Here is a 19793-nt window from a genome sequence, read left to right on the forward strand (position 1 = left end):
CGATCACATCGTCGGTATCACGTCTATCGAAAGGGGGCAATCACCGGCAACTGAGGAAAAACACAATCAATGCAATGCACAATATGATGCATGAATGTGACATGGCAACATGCTGGTGTTTTGAGCTAATGCAACTAGCAACAGATTAAATGAAGTTGGTTTGAATACAAGATTCAAATTCAAACTCCATATGTGATTATTTAAATGCCATTTAATTGATTTGTGCTAAACAGCATCTATAAGTTGTTCTAACATGCATGAAAATGGTACAGATGGATTCCTTGAATTTTTCTGATAATTTTTCATATATAAATTATATAATTTGGAGTTACGGTTGAATTTCTATGAATTTTAGAAGTTTTAGGCATTTTCTGGAATTTCCTGATTATTTATAAAATAAACTAAATTCCAGAAAAGGAATATTGCGTCAGCATGACGCCGGGGTGATGTCAGCAGGTCAAAGGCGTCGACCAGGTCAAACCTGACCAGTGGGGTCCACTGGTCAGTGACCCAGTCAACTAACCAAGTTAGTTAGCCCTAACTAACTTAGTTAGCCGGGCGGGGCCCGCATGTCAGTGGCCTATCTAATTAGCTAAGTTAAATAACACTAACTAATCTAACACTAATCAAGCAGGCGCCTGGGCCCACACGTCAGGGGGGTCAAACCCCGGGTCAACTAGCCGGAGTTGACCCGCGGCTCGTCGCCGGCGGAGCCAGAGACGGCGGAGGGGGTCGGAATTCCTCCTCCGGCGACCAAATCGGAGACTGAGGGGCTCTACGCGTAGCTGGTGTGTGCGCGCATCGAATCGTGGCATCCGTTCGTGCTGGGGAGGTCGGATTTGGCGACGGCGGCGAGCGGGGCGGCGGCCGGAGCACGGCGAGGTCGGGGTTGGCGCTAGGGGGCACGGCAGGTCGCACGGGTGGGCGCGCTCGGCTCCTGGAAGCGTGCTGAGCACGTTGCCGTGCTCGGGAGTTAGCTACGGTGGCTCTAGCCCCGTCTGCGTCATCGCCGGCGGTGAGGAACTGTCGGCTCCGACCGCCGGGGTGGTTAGAAGGCGCGGACGGGCATGGGGAGAGAGGGGAAATGGACAGGGGCTCACGATGAGTTCAAAGAGAAGGTCGGCGTGCTCGGGGAGGCGGTGGAGACGGCGAATCAACGGCGGCGGTGGTCGAAGCCCGAGGTGGAAGACGACGGCGATGGCGATGTTCCGGGCCCTCCCGGCTTGCGTGGCTCATCGAAGATGAAGAAGACAACGTGGCGGAGCTTCTGGGCGCGTCGGGATTGCGTGGGTGGCCGGTGGCCGCGAGGGAGCTCGTCGGTGACGGCGGCTCTGTTCGGTCGCGGGAGGGAGAGAGAGCAGAGGGGGATAGGGACGGAGGGAGAGCGAGAGGGGTTCCAGGGAGAGTGAGAGAGAGGCCAGGGGTGTCGTGGCGTCTCCAGGCGCATCGAGGAGGGAGGCAACCAGGCAGGAGGTGGCCAAGCGCGACGGCGGTGCTCGCCACCGAGTTGCTTCGTGCGCTGGCACGGGAAGAAGAGAGGCATGCCCCTTGGTGGTTGGGCTGCACAGTGTTGGGATGTCTAGGTGGGCTTCGGTGAGCGCCAGGTAAGTTACAGGTGAGTTGCTCTGTTTTATTTCTGTTCTGTTTTATTTTATTTAATTCTTTTGCCACTGTTTTGAATTTAAAATAATTCAAACAATGCCAAAAGCTCCTCTGAATATTTTTATTTTGCTAGATGGACTTTTCCAAAAGCTCATAAAATATTTCAGGGATATTTGAAATTATATTCTAATTATATGAATATAATTCAAATTCAAATAGCTAATGAATTAAATTCAAAGTCCCAAAAATAAATCCTTAAAAATGTTCAATATTTTGGTTGGGACCAGAACCCTTGCCAAAAATTATCAAACATTTAAGAAGAGCATTTTGGAACAATGAATGAGATTTTTAGGGTTTTTGCCCTTCTTTTATTTAGGGTTTTGAGGCTTCCAAAATTCCTCAGTTCAAGTTTCAAGAATTTAAACATGATGCAAACACTAGGCAGCACCAGAAGCTAGGGATGTGACAACTCACCCCCACTAAACAAGAATCTCATCTCGAGATTCAAGCGTAGGGTAAGATGAAGGGGAAACGCAAACTAGTATAATCTTCACGATCCAGGTTGCACTTCGAATGAACGTTGATTCGATCACCATCATTGTCTTGAAGTCTTGCTCTGAGAAATCCTGCCAATATGACATGGAGAGAAGAAGGAGACTCTAGAAGGGTCGATCTTCTCAAAGGTCGAACAACTCAGTATCAACTCATGGAATAAGACATTGAAACATCCCTCGAGCTGAGACATGAAACATTCGTCCAAATGAATGGAGTGGAACAGATGTCGAAGGTTCACTAGGTAGACAACAATTCCACGCTTAAAAGGGTGGTGAACGGTTGTCAACGTAGCGAAGAGTTGAGTTGCCATGATGCCACAGCGGAACATCCTAGAGGAGGGTGATTCGTAGATTATTACCTTAAGTGGCAAAAAGAATTACCTTTGATTCAGAGATCATTGAAAACCTTTATACCAGCCTAAGGCAATTCTCAAGCGATCGTTTGGAGGGGGTCGGTAGAATGGCATACTCGGACTTGGATGATGTGGATTACCTTGTTGAAGACAACGTAATGGATGAATTTGCTTACCACCGGAAATGGAAGAGATCCAAGGTAGAATGGCACATTGGTGGTGCAAGCTGGAAACAAAATGCAAATGCTGGGAATGATTCCGGTAACTGGGAAGAACCCAACAATAGAGAGTGAATTCACTGTTTGAACGGGTCATAGCATTGCCGAGGAAACTGAGAGGAATCCCAATTAGTGCCGATGATAACACGTAGCGCTTGTGCGTGCTCTCAAGAACTTGAGCATTTCCATATTCATCAAGGTTTTACCAACATCCGTGTCAAGGATCCTGGCAACACAACATACTACCATGATGGCTAATGATGGATGATGCAGATGCAAAGGAAGATAACACCTTTTCAGATTTCACATTAGCGAGGCCAGGGAAACAAAATCTGGATGATCGACCGAGAGACATTTAGCACTCCGCTTCTGATGTTCTCCCTGATGTTCTAGTGCAACCCATTAATTAAAATGGTTTGGTTCCCAGAACATCAAGTAAAAGGCCGGACTTCGGAAACACAAGAATCCATAAGGAACAACTAGGGAGGTAAATCCTACGAAATCCTTATGGGGAGGTGGCCAACTTCCTCAAACAAGATACTACAATAATAGGTCTTCCGGCTGGGTGTGTTGGCCACGACATCCACTTTACCGGTTATCGAGGGACCAATATTATAGTTCTTGGGAAATGTTCCAATCATCATATCTGCCTGAGACTCAGATCTGGTTGGTGTCAGGATATTCCAGACTCATCGAGTCTAGGAAGAAAAATGAAAGTTTGCAACACAAATCGACGAGATGACGTTGCGAGATTCTCGGAAATGAACTACGATAGCAAGCTCCAAAACATGAGCTGGTTCTGCTACAAACATGTGAACACGTTGTTCCAGACAAGCATGCCCACATGGTAGTCTTACAATAAAACACTACCGAGTTCTGGTTGGGAGCCATCATCGAGGATATCGAAGTCTTTACGCAAGTCCATGGATTAGATCCCAAGCATAGACTTCTTTTCCTTGAACAAGTCAATCAGTGGCTTGGTGTGCTAGGATATACATATGGAATGGAGATGATCAGTCTAACAGACCACAGAATTCTTCGCACGTGCATGACTGACTTGGGATGATTCCAAAGGAGGTAAAACATGCTTTCTCGAATTCACGGCGGCAACTTGCACCAAATGCACATGAGTTAGAGGAAGTCACTTCTTTTCATCCAAACAAATGCTTCACGAACGGGGCATGAAGAAAATGCCTATAAAAGTTTCCAACACTAGGTTGATGTTCAACATGAATCATGGGGGAGACAAAATGTTGCTGATGGGCTCAACAACAACTCATCGGAATTTCCATATCACTGGACTTCCACCATCATGTGAACACGGTGATAGTATTGGTCATACCAAAAGATGTAATGGTATATGCTCGAGGGATCAACCACGAGTAAGACAACATTACGAGCATCGTTGGTACTGATTTGATTGACGATAGCCCACACTCAAATCAAAGGATTGATAAGACAATAGGTCCAGCAACTGATCATAGGGACCAATCGATGAAGATATCATCTTTCTTCAACACACACTACACCAGAATATCCCTTTGGAACGAACTAAGTTAGGCAAGCTCTTATCTTCCAACTCTCCAAGTTGTTGTTTAGCTTGACCAACTAGCTCAAGGGTATCCCACACAGATTCTTGGAGAAGGGGTGGTTTACAGGAGACCATATTGATCACGAGATCAACATAGCAGTCAGGCGACAACCTGGTGATACTCCCGAGAAGATCTTCGAAAAATCACGCACCACCGATATGTTACTAAGCTCGAGAACAATCTCGCTTTTGAGGGCAAGACGATATGATCAAATGAGTGAGGACTCGACAAGATCCTAACTCATCAATCGAAGGGTGCACCGAAATAAGGACTAGGTAGCACGATAAGTCTTAGAAGGATGATTCAAAAACCAACACGCTAAGAATGAAATTATTGTCCTTTAACTACCAAGCAACAAGGTTGCTAGGAGTATTGAATTCACACATCACGATTCACTTGTCGGCATTCCGGTTGCGACAACACGGAACCGAGGGATGAATAATGATGGCGAGAGTATCACTAAATCAAGAATTCATAGGATGGTGTGCCATTCCCATGATAAGCTTAATATAAAGATGGTAACACTCCAGGGTGGAACAGAACAAAAACTGGATTAGTATTTGATCTGCGGAGTACAACTGCTTTGACCCAATCCTGAATATGGATGAGGTACTGGAGTTTGTTTCTCCTAGTCATCCTGAATGGAATGGCTTGACGGACCACAAGAATAATAGGCATCGATGACGAATGCACGCATACTCTTGACTATCAGTTGATAGACGAGGGTCAGAAGACAACTAAAGAGGGACAACTCAAAAGAACATATGATTTTCTGAGTTGTGAATGCATAGATTAGCATGTCGAACGAGTTCAACATATTTCTTCCGGACAATCCATGCGGAAAGGTAGAACTGGCAGAGTCACAATATATAATGGAGAACTCATCAAGAGCACTCTGGTTGTGATTGTTCAGTTCAACGAGGAACTTCTGCTATAAGTAGTTCATGGTATTTGGAAGAAGAAGATACCACGGACTTCAAGGACTATCGCAAGGTTACCATTAACCTAAAGGAACTAGCAAACACTATCAACATGAAGTAGGTAGAGTGAATCTCGGTTTTAAGAACCCAGGAATAGAATACCTACTACTAAGTAGCATCACGGGATGCTTTCGAGAATAAAGGCCAGAATCTTCACACTGAGAACACTAAACATTGCTAGATTACTAGGTGACTCCCTAAAACACCTAGGGTCATAATAGTAGCTCCAACATATATGTCAAGGCAATAAATTACCTCAGCTCACCGATTAGTGTGGTTAATCTGGCCCAAAGGAACATCGAAACCAGAGGGAAAGGATTTTGCAAATGCATCAGACTATTTAGAAACCTGGGATGACTCGGACAGCATAACGGCTGTAAATGCTCAGAAAAGATTTGAGACATTCACAAAAATGGTGGCATAACCACTCAGAAGCACAATATAAAGGTCTCGAGATCAATAATTAACATACGGAAGTCGTAGGAACTGAACTCAAGCTTAAATCCAACAATTCTATAAGTCTACGGATTAGTAACATGTGATCCTGATAGAAAGAAGAGATAGCCTAATTCCTTAACCCCGCAGGAAAGATAAGATGACTCAGATCAGAAGGCATGAGATATAAGGAGTAAAAAGAGCCTTACGTTCCCATCCCACAATCAATTCCCTTATATAACTAAAGAATTTCTAGACTCACTAAGACCAGTTTGGCTTGGTAATCCTACAGGCAGTCAAGCTCTGATACCAACGCTGTCAGGACCCCGATCCTAAGTCACACCGATCTAGCATGTAACACATCATATCACTTTGCGGCCTCATGCACGGTATTCCCACGGGTGCCACCTTACCTGGCCCGGGACCGTTTGCGCCTTTTGGCTCACGTATATGATAGTGTCGCTAGCATCCATATGACAAAGAACCCGGGCTGACATGGCTAGTCATGAACCCAAAGTGGCACTAACTTACAGGGACAGGCATCCATGACCTAGCATCGAGCGTGTCGGTCATCAGCGAGTGAATCCAGGCTGTAGCACTGGGCTAGCAGGACTCCGGTGAACCGGGCTGTAGCGGGCTAACAGGACTCCGGTATTCATCGCGTGACATTTCCCCGAAGGGACAGACACAAGAATGAAGAAGGACACATGCCGGCCAGCCTAAGTGTTCCGGAGCAGTAGCAAGCTACCATGGCTCAGTGGAAACACTAGGAGACATTTCCCGGTAAGAGAGGCTACTAAGGGTAAACAACTAGATAGTCAGATCCCACACATACCAGGCATTTCAATAACATACACACAATATGCTCGATATGTGCAAATACAACATGGCATCACAACATGACTCTACAACTCAAGTATTTTATTCAATAGGCTCCGAGGAGCGAGATATTACAAACATGGGTCTCATGACCCAACACTCAGAGCATACAAATCAAAGCACAAGCGGAAGCTATCATGTCTGAGTACAGACATCTATAAATGAAAAAGGCTGAAAGCCTGACTATCTACCAGATCCTGCCGAGGGCACAAGATCGTAGCTGAGGTAACAAGCTAAACGTCGAAGTCCAAGCGGAACTACTAGTGAGACTGAAGTCTCTCTGCAAAAACATAAAATAGGCAAACGTGAGTACAAATGTACCCAGCAAGACTTACATCAGAACTAACTACATATGCATCATTATCAACAAAGGGGATGGTGGAGTTTAACTGCAGCAAGCCAGCTTTGACTCGGTGGCTAACCTAAACTACGACTGCAATGTAACTCCTTTGAGGTGGCGCACACGAGTCCACATATTCACCATATCAATACACCACTATGGATCCACTCCCGTCTCCCTACGAGAGCGCCATCCATAGCACTCACGCTTATCCTGCGTATTTTAGAGTATCCACTTTCACTTGTCTATGAACTATGCAAGGGGTCCAAGTTTCCATATCCGAGGAATCCGGCTATTCGAATAGATAATGATAACCCTGCAGGGGTGTACTTCTTCACACACGCTTTCGCCACTTATCGCCCTGTACACGTCATGTACCTCGGCAACCTTCAAGCGGAAGCCGGGCGAGGGAGTCGGCCACGACTGACTAACCGAACAAGTCTCTAGTCCAGGTTTATCGCCTATTCGGGTTCCATCCGCAAGGAGATCCGGCCGGGGTGTCGCTCACGGCCCCAAACGATGTGAGCAGGGTTCCCAAGCCCACCATCCGGGTGCCACTTGGTACACCGTGCCACTGTGCCTAGTCTGTCCCAAGCCCACCTGTACCGGGTGCCACTTGGTAGACTACTAACACTACCTACAAACACCAGAAACTAGTTGCAACTCCTGGACAGAGATCATGTTGATTAATAAGTCGAGAGAGCTTGGAGCGCCCGGAGCCCAGTGTGTGGTAGTAACTGATCATGGATCACAAACACAGAACTCAGTTCCTGAGGACGGCTGCAATGAGACAACCCACCATGTACTCCTACATGGCCTCTCACCGCTACCTTTACCAAATCGTGTTCACACACTTAGCTCACACACATTAGGACATGTTCACACGCCTCTGATTCATCCCCGATGAATCAGACCTGACACAACTCTAAGCAGTAGCAGGCATGACAAACAAGCATGAATGAGTAGGCACAACAGGGCTCAAACAACTCCTACTCATGCTAGTGGGTTTCATCTATTTACTGTGGCAATGACAGGTCATGCAGAGGATAAAGGGGTTCAGCTACCGCAGCAAGTAACAAATATATCGTTGTTGTCCTAATGCAGTAAAAGAGAGCAGGAGCGAGAGAGTGGGATTTTATCGGAATGAACAAGGGGGTTTGCTTGCCTGGCACTTCTGAAGATAATATAGCTCTTCATCGGTGTCATCGATCACATCGTCGGTATCACGTCTATCGAAAGGGGGCAATCACCGGGCAACTGAGGAAAAACACAATCAATGCAATGCACAATATGATGCATGAATGTGACATGGCAACATGCTGGTGTTTTGAGCTAATGCAACTAGCAACAGATTAAATGAAGTTGGTTTGAATACAAGATTCAAATTCAAACTCCATATGTGATTATTTAAATGCCATTTAATTGATTTGTGCTAAACAGCATCTATAAGTTGTTCTAACATGCATGAAAATGGTACAGATGGATTCCTTGAATTTTTCTGATAATTTTTCATATATAAATTATTTAATTTGGAGTTACGGTTGAATTTCTATGAATTTTAGAAGTTTTAGGCATTTTCTGGAATTTCCTGATTATTTATAAAATAAACTAAATTCCAGAAAAGGAATATTGCGTCAGCATGACGCCGGGGTGACGTCAGCAGGTCAAAGGCGTCGACCAGGTCAAACCTGACCAGTGGGGTCCACTGGTCAGTGACCCAGTCAACTAACCAAGTTAGTTAGCCCTAACTAACTTAGTTAGCCGGGCGGGGCCCGCATGTCAGTGGCCTATCTAATTAGCTAAGTTAAATAACGCTAACTAATCTAACACTAATCAAGCAGGCGCCTGGGCCCACACGTCAGGGGGGTCAAACCCCGGGTCAACTCGCCGGAGTTGACCCGCGGCTCGTCGCCGGCGGAGCCAGAGACGGCGGAGGGGGTCAGAATTCCTCCTTCGGCGACCAAATCGGAGACTGAGGGGCTCTACGCGTAGCTGGTGTGTGCGCGCATCGAATCGTGGCATCCGTTCGTGCTGGGGAGGTCGGATTTGGCGACGGCGGCGAGCGGGGCGGCGGCCGGAGCACGGCGAGGTCGGGGTTGGCGCTAGGGGGCACGGCAGGTCGCACGGGTGGGCGCGCTCGGCTCCTGGAAGGGTGCTGAGCACGTTGCCGTGCTTGGGAGTTAGCTACGGTGGCTCTAGCCCCGTCTGCGTCATCGCCGGCGGCGAGGAACTGTCGGCTCCGACAGCCGGGGTGGTTAGAAGGCGCGGACGGGCACGGGGAGAGAGGGGAAATGGACAGGGGCTCACGGTGAGTTTGAAGAGAAGGTCGGCGTGCTCGGGGAGGCGGTGGAGACGGCGAATCAACGGCGGCGGTGGTCGGAGCCCGAGGTGGAAGACGACGGCGATGGCGATGTTCCGGGCCCTCCTGGCTTGCGTGGCTCATCGAAGATGAAGAAGACAATGTGGCGGAGCTTCTGGGCGCGTCGGGATTGCGTGGGGTGGCCGGTGGCCGCGAGGGAGCTCGTCGGTGACGGCGGCTCCGTTCGGTCGCGGGAGGGAGAGAGAGCAGAGGGGGATAGGGACGGAGGGAGAGCGAGAGGGGTTCCAGGGAGAGTGAGAGAGAGGCCAGGGGTGTCGTGGCGTCTCCAGGCGCATCGAGGAGGGAGGCAACCAGGCAGGAGGTGGCCAAGCGCGACGGCGGTGCTCGCCACCGAGCTGCTTCGTGCGCTGGCACGGGAAGAAGACAGGCATGCCCCTTGGTGGTTGGGCTGCACAGTGTTGGGCTGTCCAGGTGGGCTTCGGTGAGCGCCAGGTAAGTTACAGGTGAGTTGCTCTGTTTTATTTCTGTTCTGTTTTATTTTATTTAATTCTTTTGCCACTGTTTTGAATTTAAAATAATTCAAACAATGCCAAAAGCTCCTCTGAATATTTTTATTTTGCTAGATGGACTTTTCCAAAAGCTCATAAAATATTTCAGGGATATTTGAAATTATATTCTAATTATATGAATATAATTCAAATTCAAATAGCTAATGAATTAAATTCAAAGTCCCAAAAATAAATCCTTAAAAATGTTCAATATTTTGGTTGGGACCAGAACCCTTGCCAAAAATTATCAAACATTTAAGAAGAGCATTTTGGAACAATGAATGAGATTTTTAGGGTTTTTGCTCTTCTTTTATTTAGGGTTTTGAGGCTTCCAAAATTCCTCAGTTCAAGTTTCAAGAATTTAAACATGATGCAAACACTAGGCAGCACCAGAAGCTAGGGATGTGACATAGTATTTTATAAAATTGATGGAGTCCAATTTTGCAACAAATATTTGGTAGGTTCTTCACAAAAAAACCCATTTTTGCCACTCGGAAAATGATTAAAAATAGCTAGAAAGATCAGAAATGCATACAAATTGGTCCTTATCCATAAAATGTGGTCTAACTCTAGTGAAAATTTGTGTGGTGCCCTTTTGAAAATTATTTTTGATACCTACTTTACAAAATCCCTTTATTTTTAGTACTTCAAAATTATTTTAAATCATTGATTTTCCAAACCAATCAGAACACTTCCCACGGATTGATGACATGGTGTCCATCCATCCATCCATCCATCCATCTCTGCATCCCACATCCATCCATCCATCTTTCTACAGAAAAAAGAAAAAAGAAAACAAAAAGAGATCCCCCACCCGCAGCCCAAACCCTAGCTCAGATCGATCCCCCCGTCGCACCCATCCTCCCATCTCCGCGCCGCCGCCGCCCCCTCCCGATCCAGTCCTCTCCCACGCGGAAACCCTTCCTCCTCACCCGCCGCCGCCTGTCTCTCCCTCTTTGCCCGATCCAGATCGACGATGATGGCCCCCCTGTCGCCGCCCCCTCCTTCCCCACAACTGCCGCCGCCCCAACCTAAACCATCTCCCTCCATCGATTTCACACACACACCGCCGCCGCCGTTCAACCCCGGTGACCTGCCCTACATGGTCGCGGATCCACTCCAGCAGCGGACAGATCCGCCCTCCCTCCATCACCCCGCCGCTGGCGATCACCACCCTCACCCTCTCCTTCTTTCCCTCCATCACCCAGCAGCGGGCATGCCGCCGAGGGGAGGATCCACTCTAGCATCTCCCATGGCGCCGCTCCTCTCCGGCGACTCCCGCGCCGCGGCCATGGCAGGAGGGGAGGAGCCCGAAACCCTCAGGTCCGTAGCGGCGCATGCCTCAGCGGCTGGTCCTCGTTCAAGGTGGCGACGCGGCTCAGGTTGGCCGGGCACCGCGTCAGCACGCCTGACCTGGCGGCGTCGGGCGTCGACCCCAGGCCGCTGCGCGAGGTGCCAACGTTCCGCGACTACACCAAGCCGCTGCTGGACCTCCTGGAGTCCCTCCCGCCCGGCGAGAAGGTGGTGCTCGTCGGCCACAGCCTCGGCGGCGTGAACGTCGCCCTCGCCTGCGAGCTGTTCCCGGAGAAGATCGCCGCTGCGGTGTTCGTTGCCACCTTCATGCCGGACCATAGGTCGCCGCCGTCGTACGTGCTTGAAAAGGTACACCATGAGCATGGAATGGTAGTATTTCTTGACTACCGGGAGCGCGCTGGCGTCCTTTTCTTGTCTTGAAGTCTAGATTCAGACGCAGAAATAAAAAACCCCTGACCGCCACCAGCTTATTGCTGAACTTTGTAGTACTTTTCTTACTACTGAATGTTTGCTGGCGATCTAATATGTTTTCCTCTAAAACAGTTCATGGAGGGGAGAACGCTGGACTGGATGGACACGGAGTTCAAGCCTCAAGATCCCGAGGGCAAGCGACCTACTTCCATGCTGTTCGGGCCGCTGGTCACTCGAGCAAAGTTCTTCCAGCTGTGCTCGCCGGAGGTACACTCCGCCCACCTGTCACTTTGTTCATTACCTGCATGTGAACTTTTCTAAGGTTGCATGCTGTTGGAATCATATGATAGGACCTCACGCTGGGAAGATCCCTGATGAGGGTCAGCTCCATGTTCGTGGACGACCTGAGGCTGCAGCCGCCGTACATGGAGGCCCGCTACGGGTCTATGCCGGCATCTCCGCTTCAGGTCCATCTTCATGAACTTCCTTTTTCTGAATCTAATCACAAATTCTTAGATGATCGATCTCCTGCATCACTGCAGCTACTGAAGATGATATGATTCTTTTCTTGCACTGCAACTACAGATAGATAATCTTCTTGATTTTTTCTTGTTGCACGCAGCCGTGAGAAGTTTGCGGAGCTGAACGCCAAGCTGTGGTACCTCTGAATCTTCTCCATTGGTAAAAGTAAAACTGGGATCCTCATTTTCTATGCATGCAAGACACCTTACTATTTATTTGTTTATTTATGCAGTAGTGATAGGCATACCAAAAACATAGCAAAATACCCTAGCACTGCAATGTGGCGTGTTCAGAACAGTAATAACCTTATAGATTAATAACAACACTGGTACAACTTTGTGCATGAGAGAAATGTGCTACCCAAATCATAAGCACATACCACATGTACAACTGCTACCCAAATGAACTATGGCAAGGGACATAAACACCTGTAGTCCCCTGTTTCTGAGATTGTTCTATGTCAGATTCTCAAATTAGATCCTTAGGAATGGATGGCTTGTCAATTAAGTTAGGATGGCTTGTCAATTTAAGTTAGAATGCCACCTTATGATTGAAAATATGCTGTAGATCTGGTCTTATTTAAATTAGATGTAGCAGCTGCTGTCGATTCTGTGTTGTAGTCCCGTGTTTCTCTTATCTATCACGGAATTTTATTATTAGTTTATTGGCATGGCTGCTCTCTGTTTATACTGTTCGAAATGCTGTTATTTTTTGTTGTTGTTTGTTCTGCATGGTTCAGTAGTAGATCCTTCAGAATGGAGGGCTAGAATTAAGTTGGGTGGTTGAAATTATGCTGCATATGAAAATTAGTTCTACTGTAGTATACTATATTCTCAAGTTTTACATCCATCCGAAAAGACTACTTGAAAGGCTACCTCAGGTCCATCCTCCTCTACCACCGGAGCTGGAGGAGGAGGTTTAACCATCCAAACCTTCTCACATTTCATGGCACTAACATGCCTCGTCATTCTGACTACCTGCTTTCTCACTTCATGGCATTTGAGAACATTCATGTTCTGTTTTATCCATTCTCACATTCTGGCATCTATTACTTCAACGATCTCACAATGGCGGTTTAGGACATGCTTATCCTTGCAAAAAAACTGAGCTCAGGCAATACTAATGTTTATATCTATCATTCAGTACTACTGTTTATATCTAATCAAGACCTTATGATTTACATAGGTCGGGTTGTCGCAGGTTCCATGGAGCCCACTCCCCTCGTCAAGCTCGGCGCCAAGAGCGAGGAGCTGCTCTTCGCGTCGCCTCACCTCGCACAAGCAATGTTGTCTGGTTGCAAGCAAATATTCCTGTCTGCTCTTTCACTAGTGTCGACCCTTGATTTTGTTGTTAATAATACACGCATGCTCCACAACTAATACAGAAGATGCATTTCCATCCCATCTAGTAGGTGCTGACTTGATGCAAACAAATAAAATAAAATTAGTAGGTGTTGACTGCTCACACCCCATATATGTTGAACGATGCTAGCTGCTGTACCAATGTGATGTTGCTTGCTTGATTGATGACTTGTTGTCATTAACTAGAAAAAAGAAGGAAACCTTGTCAATTTATTTGAGGAGAATCATGTATCCCATTCATTAGACAACCAGTACTACTAGTATTTGCATGTTTGCCTGCTTGCTTGCTTGTAGCACTATCAAGTGTGAGGAAATCTAGTACTAGGATGTGTGGAGCTGGGACGCTGTTGGATCATTAGCACTTGTAGCACTATCAAGTTTGTACTGATTGCAGATAGAAAACCTTGTAATTTTGTTTCTGTAAGCTAAACTTTGTGATTTAATTTTTGGAAGCTAAACATTGTAAGTCTATTAAGAAACTTGAGCAAAATCAGTCCACAAGTTAGTTGAAGTCACAAGTAAGTCTATTAATAACTTAGCACTGGTCAAGTTAGTTGAAGTCACAAGTGCTAAGTCTATCGACTTAGTTTTCTGCTGGAAGTCAAATCTCCTAAACACTAGAATGCCTGAAATGTCAGGGTAGCAAGTACTAGCCCTATGCTTCATTCTATGTACCGTTCTGGTGTCTGTGCATGTATGGGCTAGCTTTTTGTGTAGAATAGTGGGCTAGCTTTTTGTGTAGAATAGTGATTTGATGCTTCTTTCTACAGAAATACAACATGCTAGCTCTATGGATGTTTATGTACCTGTAACTTCTGCCAGCTCTAACTTGGTTACATAACAGTTCAATTCATCAATCTTTCGGGTGTTGATACACTACTGTGCAAGTTCTGTGGTATGTGAGTTCCTTCTATTGCTGCAAGCATTGACACAATATGTCATGTGCAGGGAGCTCCGCATCCTAGTCTCGTCCATCGTCGGCAGCAAGGAGCTGGGCCAAGGGGGCAAGCAGCGTTGTTGGTTACTTGGGGCACCATGGCGTGTGGCGGCCTATTTTGCTTCCAGGAGCAGTACTGTTTATTTGAAATTGAATGATGTACTCGGCTGCCTAGTAAAAAATTGAATGATTGTCATGTATTGTCTATGATGTAGTGAGCTGTAGGAGTGAAATGAAATTTTATCTGCTGTTGTATGTGTTATTTTCCTATAATGTTTTGTACATTTTACTTAAACATTAAGTTCTCCAGAAAATGTTCTTATTGGACCTGATAGTGGCCACGGACCAAATATACTTGTACTATTAAGATGCATGGCCCAAAATAACCTGGGCTGAAAAGCTATTCAGAAGTAATATAAGAAGGCCTTGACTCAAGTAGAAAATAGAAACAAAAAGGAAACAAACTCTGTGGAAAGGTAAAGGCCCATGATAGAAAAGGCCCAAAAACATCTAGGAAAAAAATCATAAATGGGTTGAATTAATGGGCTCGGCCCATATAAACACCGAATTGGACCGGGCTGAATCTTGTGCCACGTCAGATTGCCACGCTGGATGCCTACGTGGCCTGGGGAGGTTGCTAGTGACCAAAACGCCACAGTAGACGTATTTTGGTCATAAACGTTTGCGACCATTCCAGAAGAAAGGTCGCTATAGTCAGTTTACGACGCCCAGCTTTTGACCTTATGTTTTTGGTCACAAAAAGGTCATAAATGGAAATTTGTGACCTTTCAGTGACCAATAGTGGTGGTCATAAGTTGACATATTTCTTGTAGTGACATGCAGGTTTAGGTGTCGCAAGCTTACTCAAAACAGAAGGTGAATCAAGTGCAGAGCTAGATGGCAATTCCTTACCTCCCCTCATAGTTGAGGAAAAAATCTTAGTTCTTTCATCTTTCAAGTTCCTCATAGTGATCAATACATATAAATCCCAAGTGACTCAAATAATAGATCTATGCTCTCCGGCAACGGCGCCAGAAAATAGTCTTGATAACCCGCAAGTATAGGGGATAACAACTGTTTTCGAGGGTAGAGTATTCAACCCAAATTTATTGATTCGACACAAGGGGAGCCAAAAAATATTCTCAAGTATTAACAGTTGAGTTGTCAATTCAATCGCACCTGAAAGACTTAATATCTGCAGCAAAGTATTTAGTAGCAAAGTAGTATGGAGGTAACGGTAATGGTGGCAAAAGTAATAGTAGCAGTATTGTAGCAATTGGAACGGTGGCGACGGAAAAGTAACTAAGCAAAGATCAATACGTGAGAAGCTCGTGGGCAATGGATCAATGATGGATAATTATGTCAGATGCGATTCCTCATGCAACAGTTATAACATAGGGTGACACAAAACTAGCTCCAGTTCATCAATGTAATGTAGGCATGTATTCCGAATATAGTCATACGTGCTTATGGAAAAGAACTTGCATGACATCTTTTGTCCTACCCTCCCGTGGCAGCGGGGTCCTATTGGAAACCAAGCGATATTAAGGCCTCCTTTTAATAGAGTACTAGACCAAAGCATTAACACTTAGTGAATACATGAACTCCTCAAACTACGGTCACCATCGGGAGTGCTCCCGGTTATTGTCGCTTCTGGGTTACCGGATCATAACACATAGTAGGAGAATATTGACTTGCAAGATAGGATCAAGAACTCACATATATTCATGAAATCATAATAGGTTCAGATCTGGAATCATGGCACTCGGGCCCTAGTTACAAGCATTAAGCATAGCAAAGTCATAGCAACATCAATCTTAGAACATACTGGATACTAGGGATCAAACCCTAACAAAACTAACTTGATTACATGATAAATCTCATCCAACCCATCACCGTCCAGCAAGCCCACGATGGAATTACTCACGCACGATGGTGAGCATCATCAAATTGGTGATGGAGGTAGGTTGATGATGACAGTGGCGACGGATTCCCCTCTCCGAAGCCCCGAACAGACTCCAGATTAGCCCTCCCGATGAAGATTAGGGCTTGGCCGTGGCTCTGTATCGTAAAACGTGACGAATCCTTCTCTCCTATTTTTTTCTCCCCGGACGTGAATATATAGAGTTGGAGTTGACGTCGGTGGAGCCTCAGGGGCCCACGAGGCAGGGGGTGCGCCCCAGGGGGGCGTCCTGCACCCTCGTGGATAGGGTGTGGGGCCCCTTAAGCTGATTCTTTTGCCAGTATTTTTATATATTCCAAAACGTGTCTCTGTGAATTTTCAGGTCATTCCGAGAACTTTTATTTCTGCACACAAATAACACCATGGGAATGCTACTGAAAACAACATCAGTCTGGGTTAGTTCCATTCAAATCATGCAAGTTAGAGTCCAAAACAAGGGAAAAGTGTTTGGAAAAGTAGATACGTTGGAGACGTATCAATAGCCTTCTCACCCAAACAGCTTATGAACCGGCTTAGGGCCGCAGTACGACCCGCCAGACGCTGAACATCATTGATACATACCGGTTTAGCCACGGGAGTGATGGCCTTTATTATCTCCGGGTTAGCTTCAATGCCCCGTTCAAAAACAAGAAAACCTAATTGCTTGCCTGCTGGTACGCCAAAGACACATTTGGCCGAGTTAAGCATCCTCTTGTAGATCTGCAGATTGTCAAAGGTCTCTTTCAAATCATCTATCAAGGTGTCCTTCTTCCTGGATTTCACCATGATATCATCCACATAAGCATGAACATTGCGCCCAATTTGATCATGAAGGCAATTTTGCACACACCATTGGTAAGTCGCTTGGGCACTCTTGAGCCCAAAAGGCATAGATACATAACAGAAGGCTCGGAAGGGAGTGATGAAGGTTGTCTTCTCCTGGTCCTTAACTGCCATCTTGATCTGATGATAACTAGAATAAGCATCCAAAAAGCTCAAACACTCACAACTCGTCGTGGCATCAATAATCTGATCAATACGGGGGAGAGCAAAAGGATTAGTCGGACAGGCCTTGTTAAGATCCGTATAATCCACAGACATGCGCCAAGTGTCGTTTTTCTTAAGTACCAGCACCGGGTTAGCCAACCACTCAGGATGAAAAACTTCAACAATGAACCCAGCTGCCAAGAGCCAGGCCACTTCTTCACCAATGGCCTTGCGCCTCTCCTCATTGAAACGGCGAAGGAACTGCTTGACCGGTTTAAACTTCGGATCAATATTGAGAGTGTGCTCAGCAAGTTCCCACGGTACACCTGGCATGTCTGAAGGCTTCCATGCAAAGATGTCCCGGTTCTCATGGATGAACTCAATGAGTGCGCTTTCCTATTTCGGATCCAGATTAGCACTGATACTGAACTTCCTGGATGAATCATCAGGAACAAAATCAACTAGCTTAGTGTCATCCACTGACTTAAACTTCAATAGGGGGTCATGCTCTGTGGTTTTCTTCTTCAAAGATGTCATGTCCACCGGGTCAACATTATCCTTGTAAAATTTCAATTCTTTTGTTGTGCAGACAAACTCAGCATAAGCAGCATCACCTTCTTCACATTCCAAGGCTATCTTCCAGCTTCCATGCACTGTAATACTACCCTTGTGACCCGACATCTTAAGTTGCAAATAAACATAACAAGGCCATGCCATGAATTTGGCAAAAGCCGGCCGCCCAAACAGAGCGTGATACGGCTCTGGATCTTGACCACCTTAAAGGTAAACGTCTTTGCTCTAGAGTAATTTTCATCCCCAAAGGCTACTTCCATAGCAATCTTTCCCTCTGGATATGCCGACTTACCAGGCACTACTCCGTGGAAAGCAGTATTGGACGGTTTAAGATTTTGGTCGGTTAGCCCCATGCGACGGAAAGTATCATAATAAATGATATAGATGCTGCCGCCTCCATCCATGAGTACTTTAGTGAATTTGTACCCTCCAACCTGAGGCGCCACCGCTAGAGCCAAGTGGCCCGGATTATCAACCCGGGGCGGGTGATCGTCACGGCTCTAGAGAATTGGGTGTTCAGACTGTTGGAAATATGCCCTAGAGGCAATAATAAAATGATTATTATATTTCCTTGTTCATGATAATTGTCTATTATTCATGCTATAATTGTATTATCCGGAAATCGTAATACATGTGTGAATACATAGACCACAATGTGTCCCTAGTGAGCCTCTAGTTGACTAGCTCGTTGATCAACAGATAGTCATGGTTTCCTGGCTATGGACATGGGGATGTCATTGATAACGGGATCACATCATTAGGAGAATGATTTGATGGACAAGACCCAAACCTAAGCATAGCACAAATATCGTGTAAGTTCGTTTTGTGAGAGCTTTTCTAATGTCAAGTATCATTTCCTTAGACCATGAGATTGTGCAACTCCCGGATACCATAGGAGTGCTTTGGGTGTATCAAACGTCACAACGTAACTGGGTGGCTATAAAGGTGCACTAGGGTGTCTCTGAAAGTGTCTGTTGGGTTGGGACGAATCGAGACTGGGATTTGTCACTCCGTATGACGGAGAGGTGTCTCTGGGCCCACTCGGTAATGCATCATCATAATGAGCTCAATGTGACCAAGGGGTTAGTCATGGGATCATGCATTACGGTACGAGTAAAGTGACTTGCCGGTAACGAGATTGAACAAGGTATTGGGATACCGACGATCGAGTCTCGGGCAAGTAATGTACCGATTGACAAAGGGAATTGAATACGGGATTGATTAAGTCCTCGACATCGTGGTTCATCCGATGAGATCATCGAGGAGCATGTGGGAGCCAACATGGGTATCCAGATCCCGTTGTTGGTTATTGACCGGAGAGGTGTCTCGGTCATGTCTGCGTGTCTCCCGAACCCGTAGGGTCCACACACTTAAGGTTCGGTGATGCTAGGGTTGAAGAGATATTAGTATGCAATAACCCGAAAGTTGTTTGGAGTCCTGGATGAGATCCCGGACGTCATGAGGAGTTCCGGAATGGTCCGGAGGTAAAGATTTATATATAGGAAGTCTAGTTTCGGCCAGCAGGAAGGTTTCGGGGGTTACCGGTATTGTACCGGGACCACCGGAAGGATCCCGGGGGTCCACCGGATGGGGCCACCTATTCTGGAGGGCCCCATGGGCTGAAGTGGCGTGGAAACCAGCCCCTGATGGGCTGGTGCGCCCCACCCAAGGGCCCAAGGCACCTAGGGTTGGAAACCTTAGGGGGCCGTTGCCCCCCGAGGGGGCATGCGCCCCCCTGGTTGGAAACCCTAAGGGGGCCGTTGCCCCCAGGGGCCGCCCCCCACCTTTTAGATGGGATCTCCAAGGGGGCATGCGCCCCCCTAGCCCCTATATATAGTGGAAGGGAGGGAGGGCCACCGCACCTTGCTCTTGGCGCCTCCCTCTCCCTCCGTAACACCTCTCCTCCCCGCTTGTGCTTGGCGAAG

At 46.6% G+C, this 19793-nt stretch overlaps 1 protein-coding gene across 1 annotated transcript in view; it reads left to right on the top strand.

Moving 5' to 3' along the window:
* LOC123129555 (putative methylesterase 13, chloroplastic) overlaps positions 1–13244 on the top strand; it is a 148394-nt gene extending 135150 nt beyond the window's left edge. Inside the window, exons 2-5 of the mRNA XM_044549674.1 lie at positions 10945–11483; positions 11679–11813; positions 11897–12013; positions 12169–13244. Of these exons, the coding sequence (XP_044405609.1) occupies positions 10945–11483; positions 11679–11813; positions 11897–12013; positions 12169–12174 (797 nt within the window). The 3' untranslated portion in view covers positions 12175–13244. The remainder of the gene's footprint in view (positions 1–10944; positions 11484–11678; positions 11814–11896; positions 12014–12168) is intronic.
* The last annotated feature ends 6549 nt before the right edge of the window (positions 13245–19793 follow it).

Source organism: Triticum aestivum, chromosome 6A, assembly GCF_018294505.1.
Source record: "Triticum aestivum cultivar Chinese Spring chromosome 6A, IWGSC CS RefSeq v2.1, whole genome shotgun sequence".
Lineage (NCBI taxonomy): Eukaryota > Viridiplantae > Streptophyta > Magnoliopsida > Poales > Poaceae > Triticum > Triticum aestivum.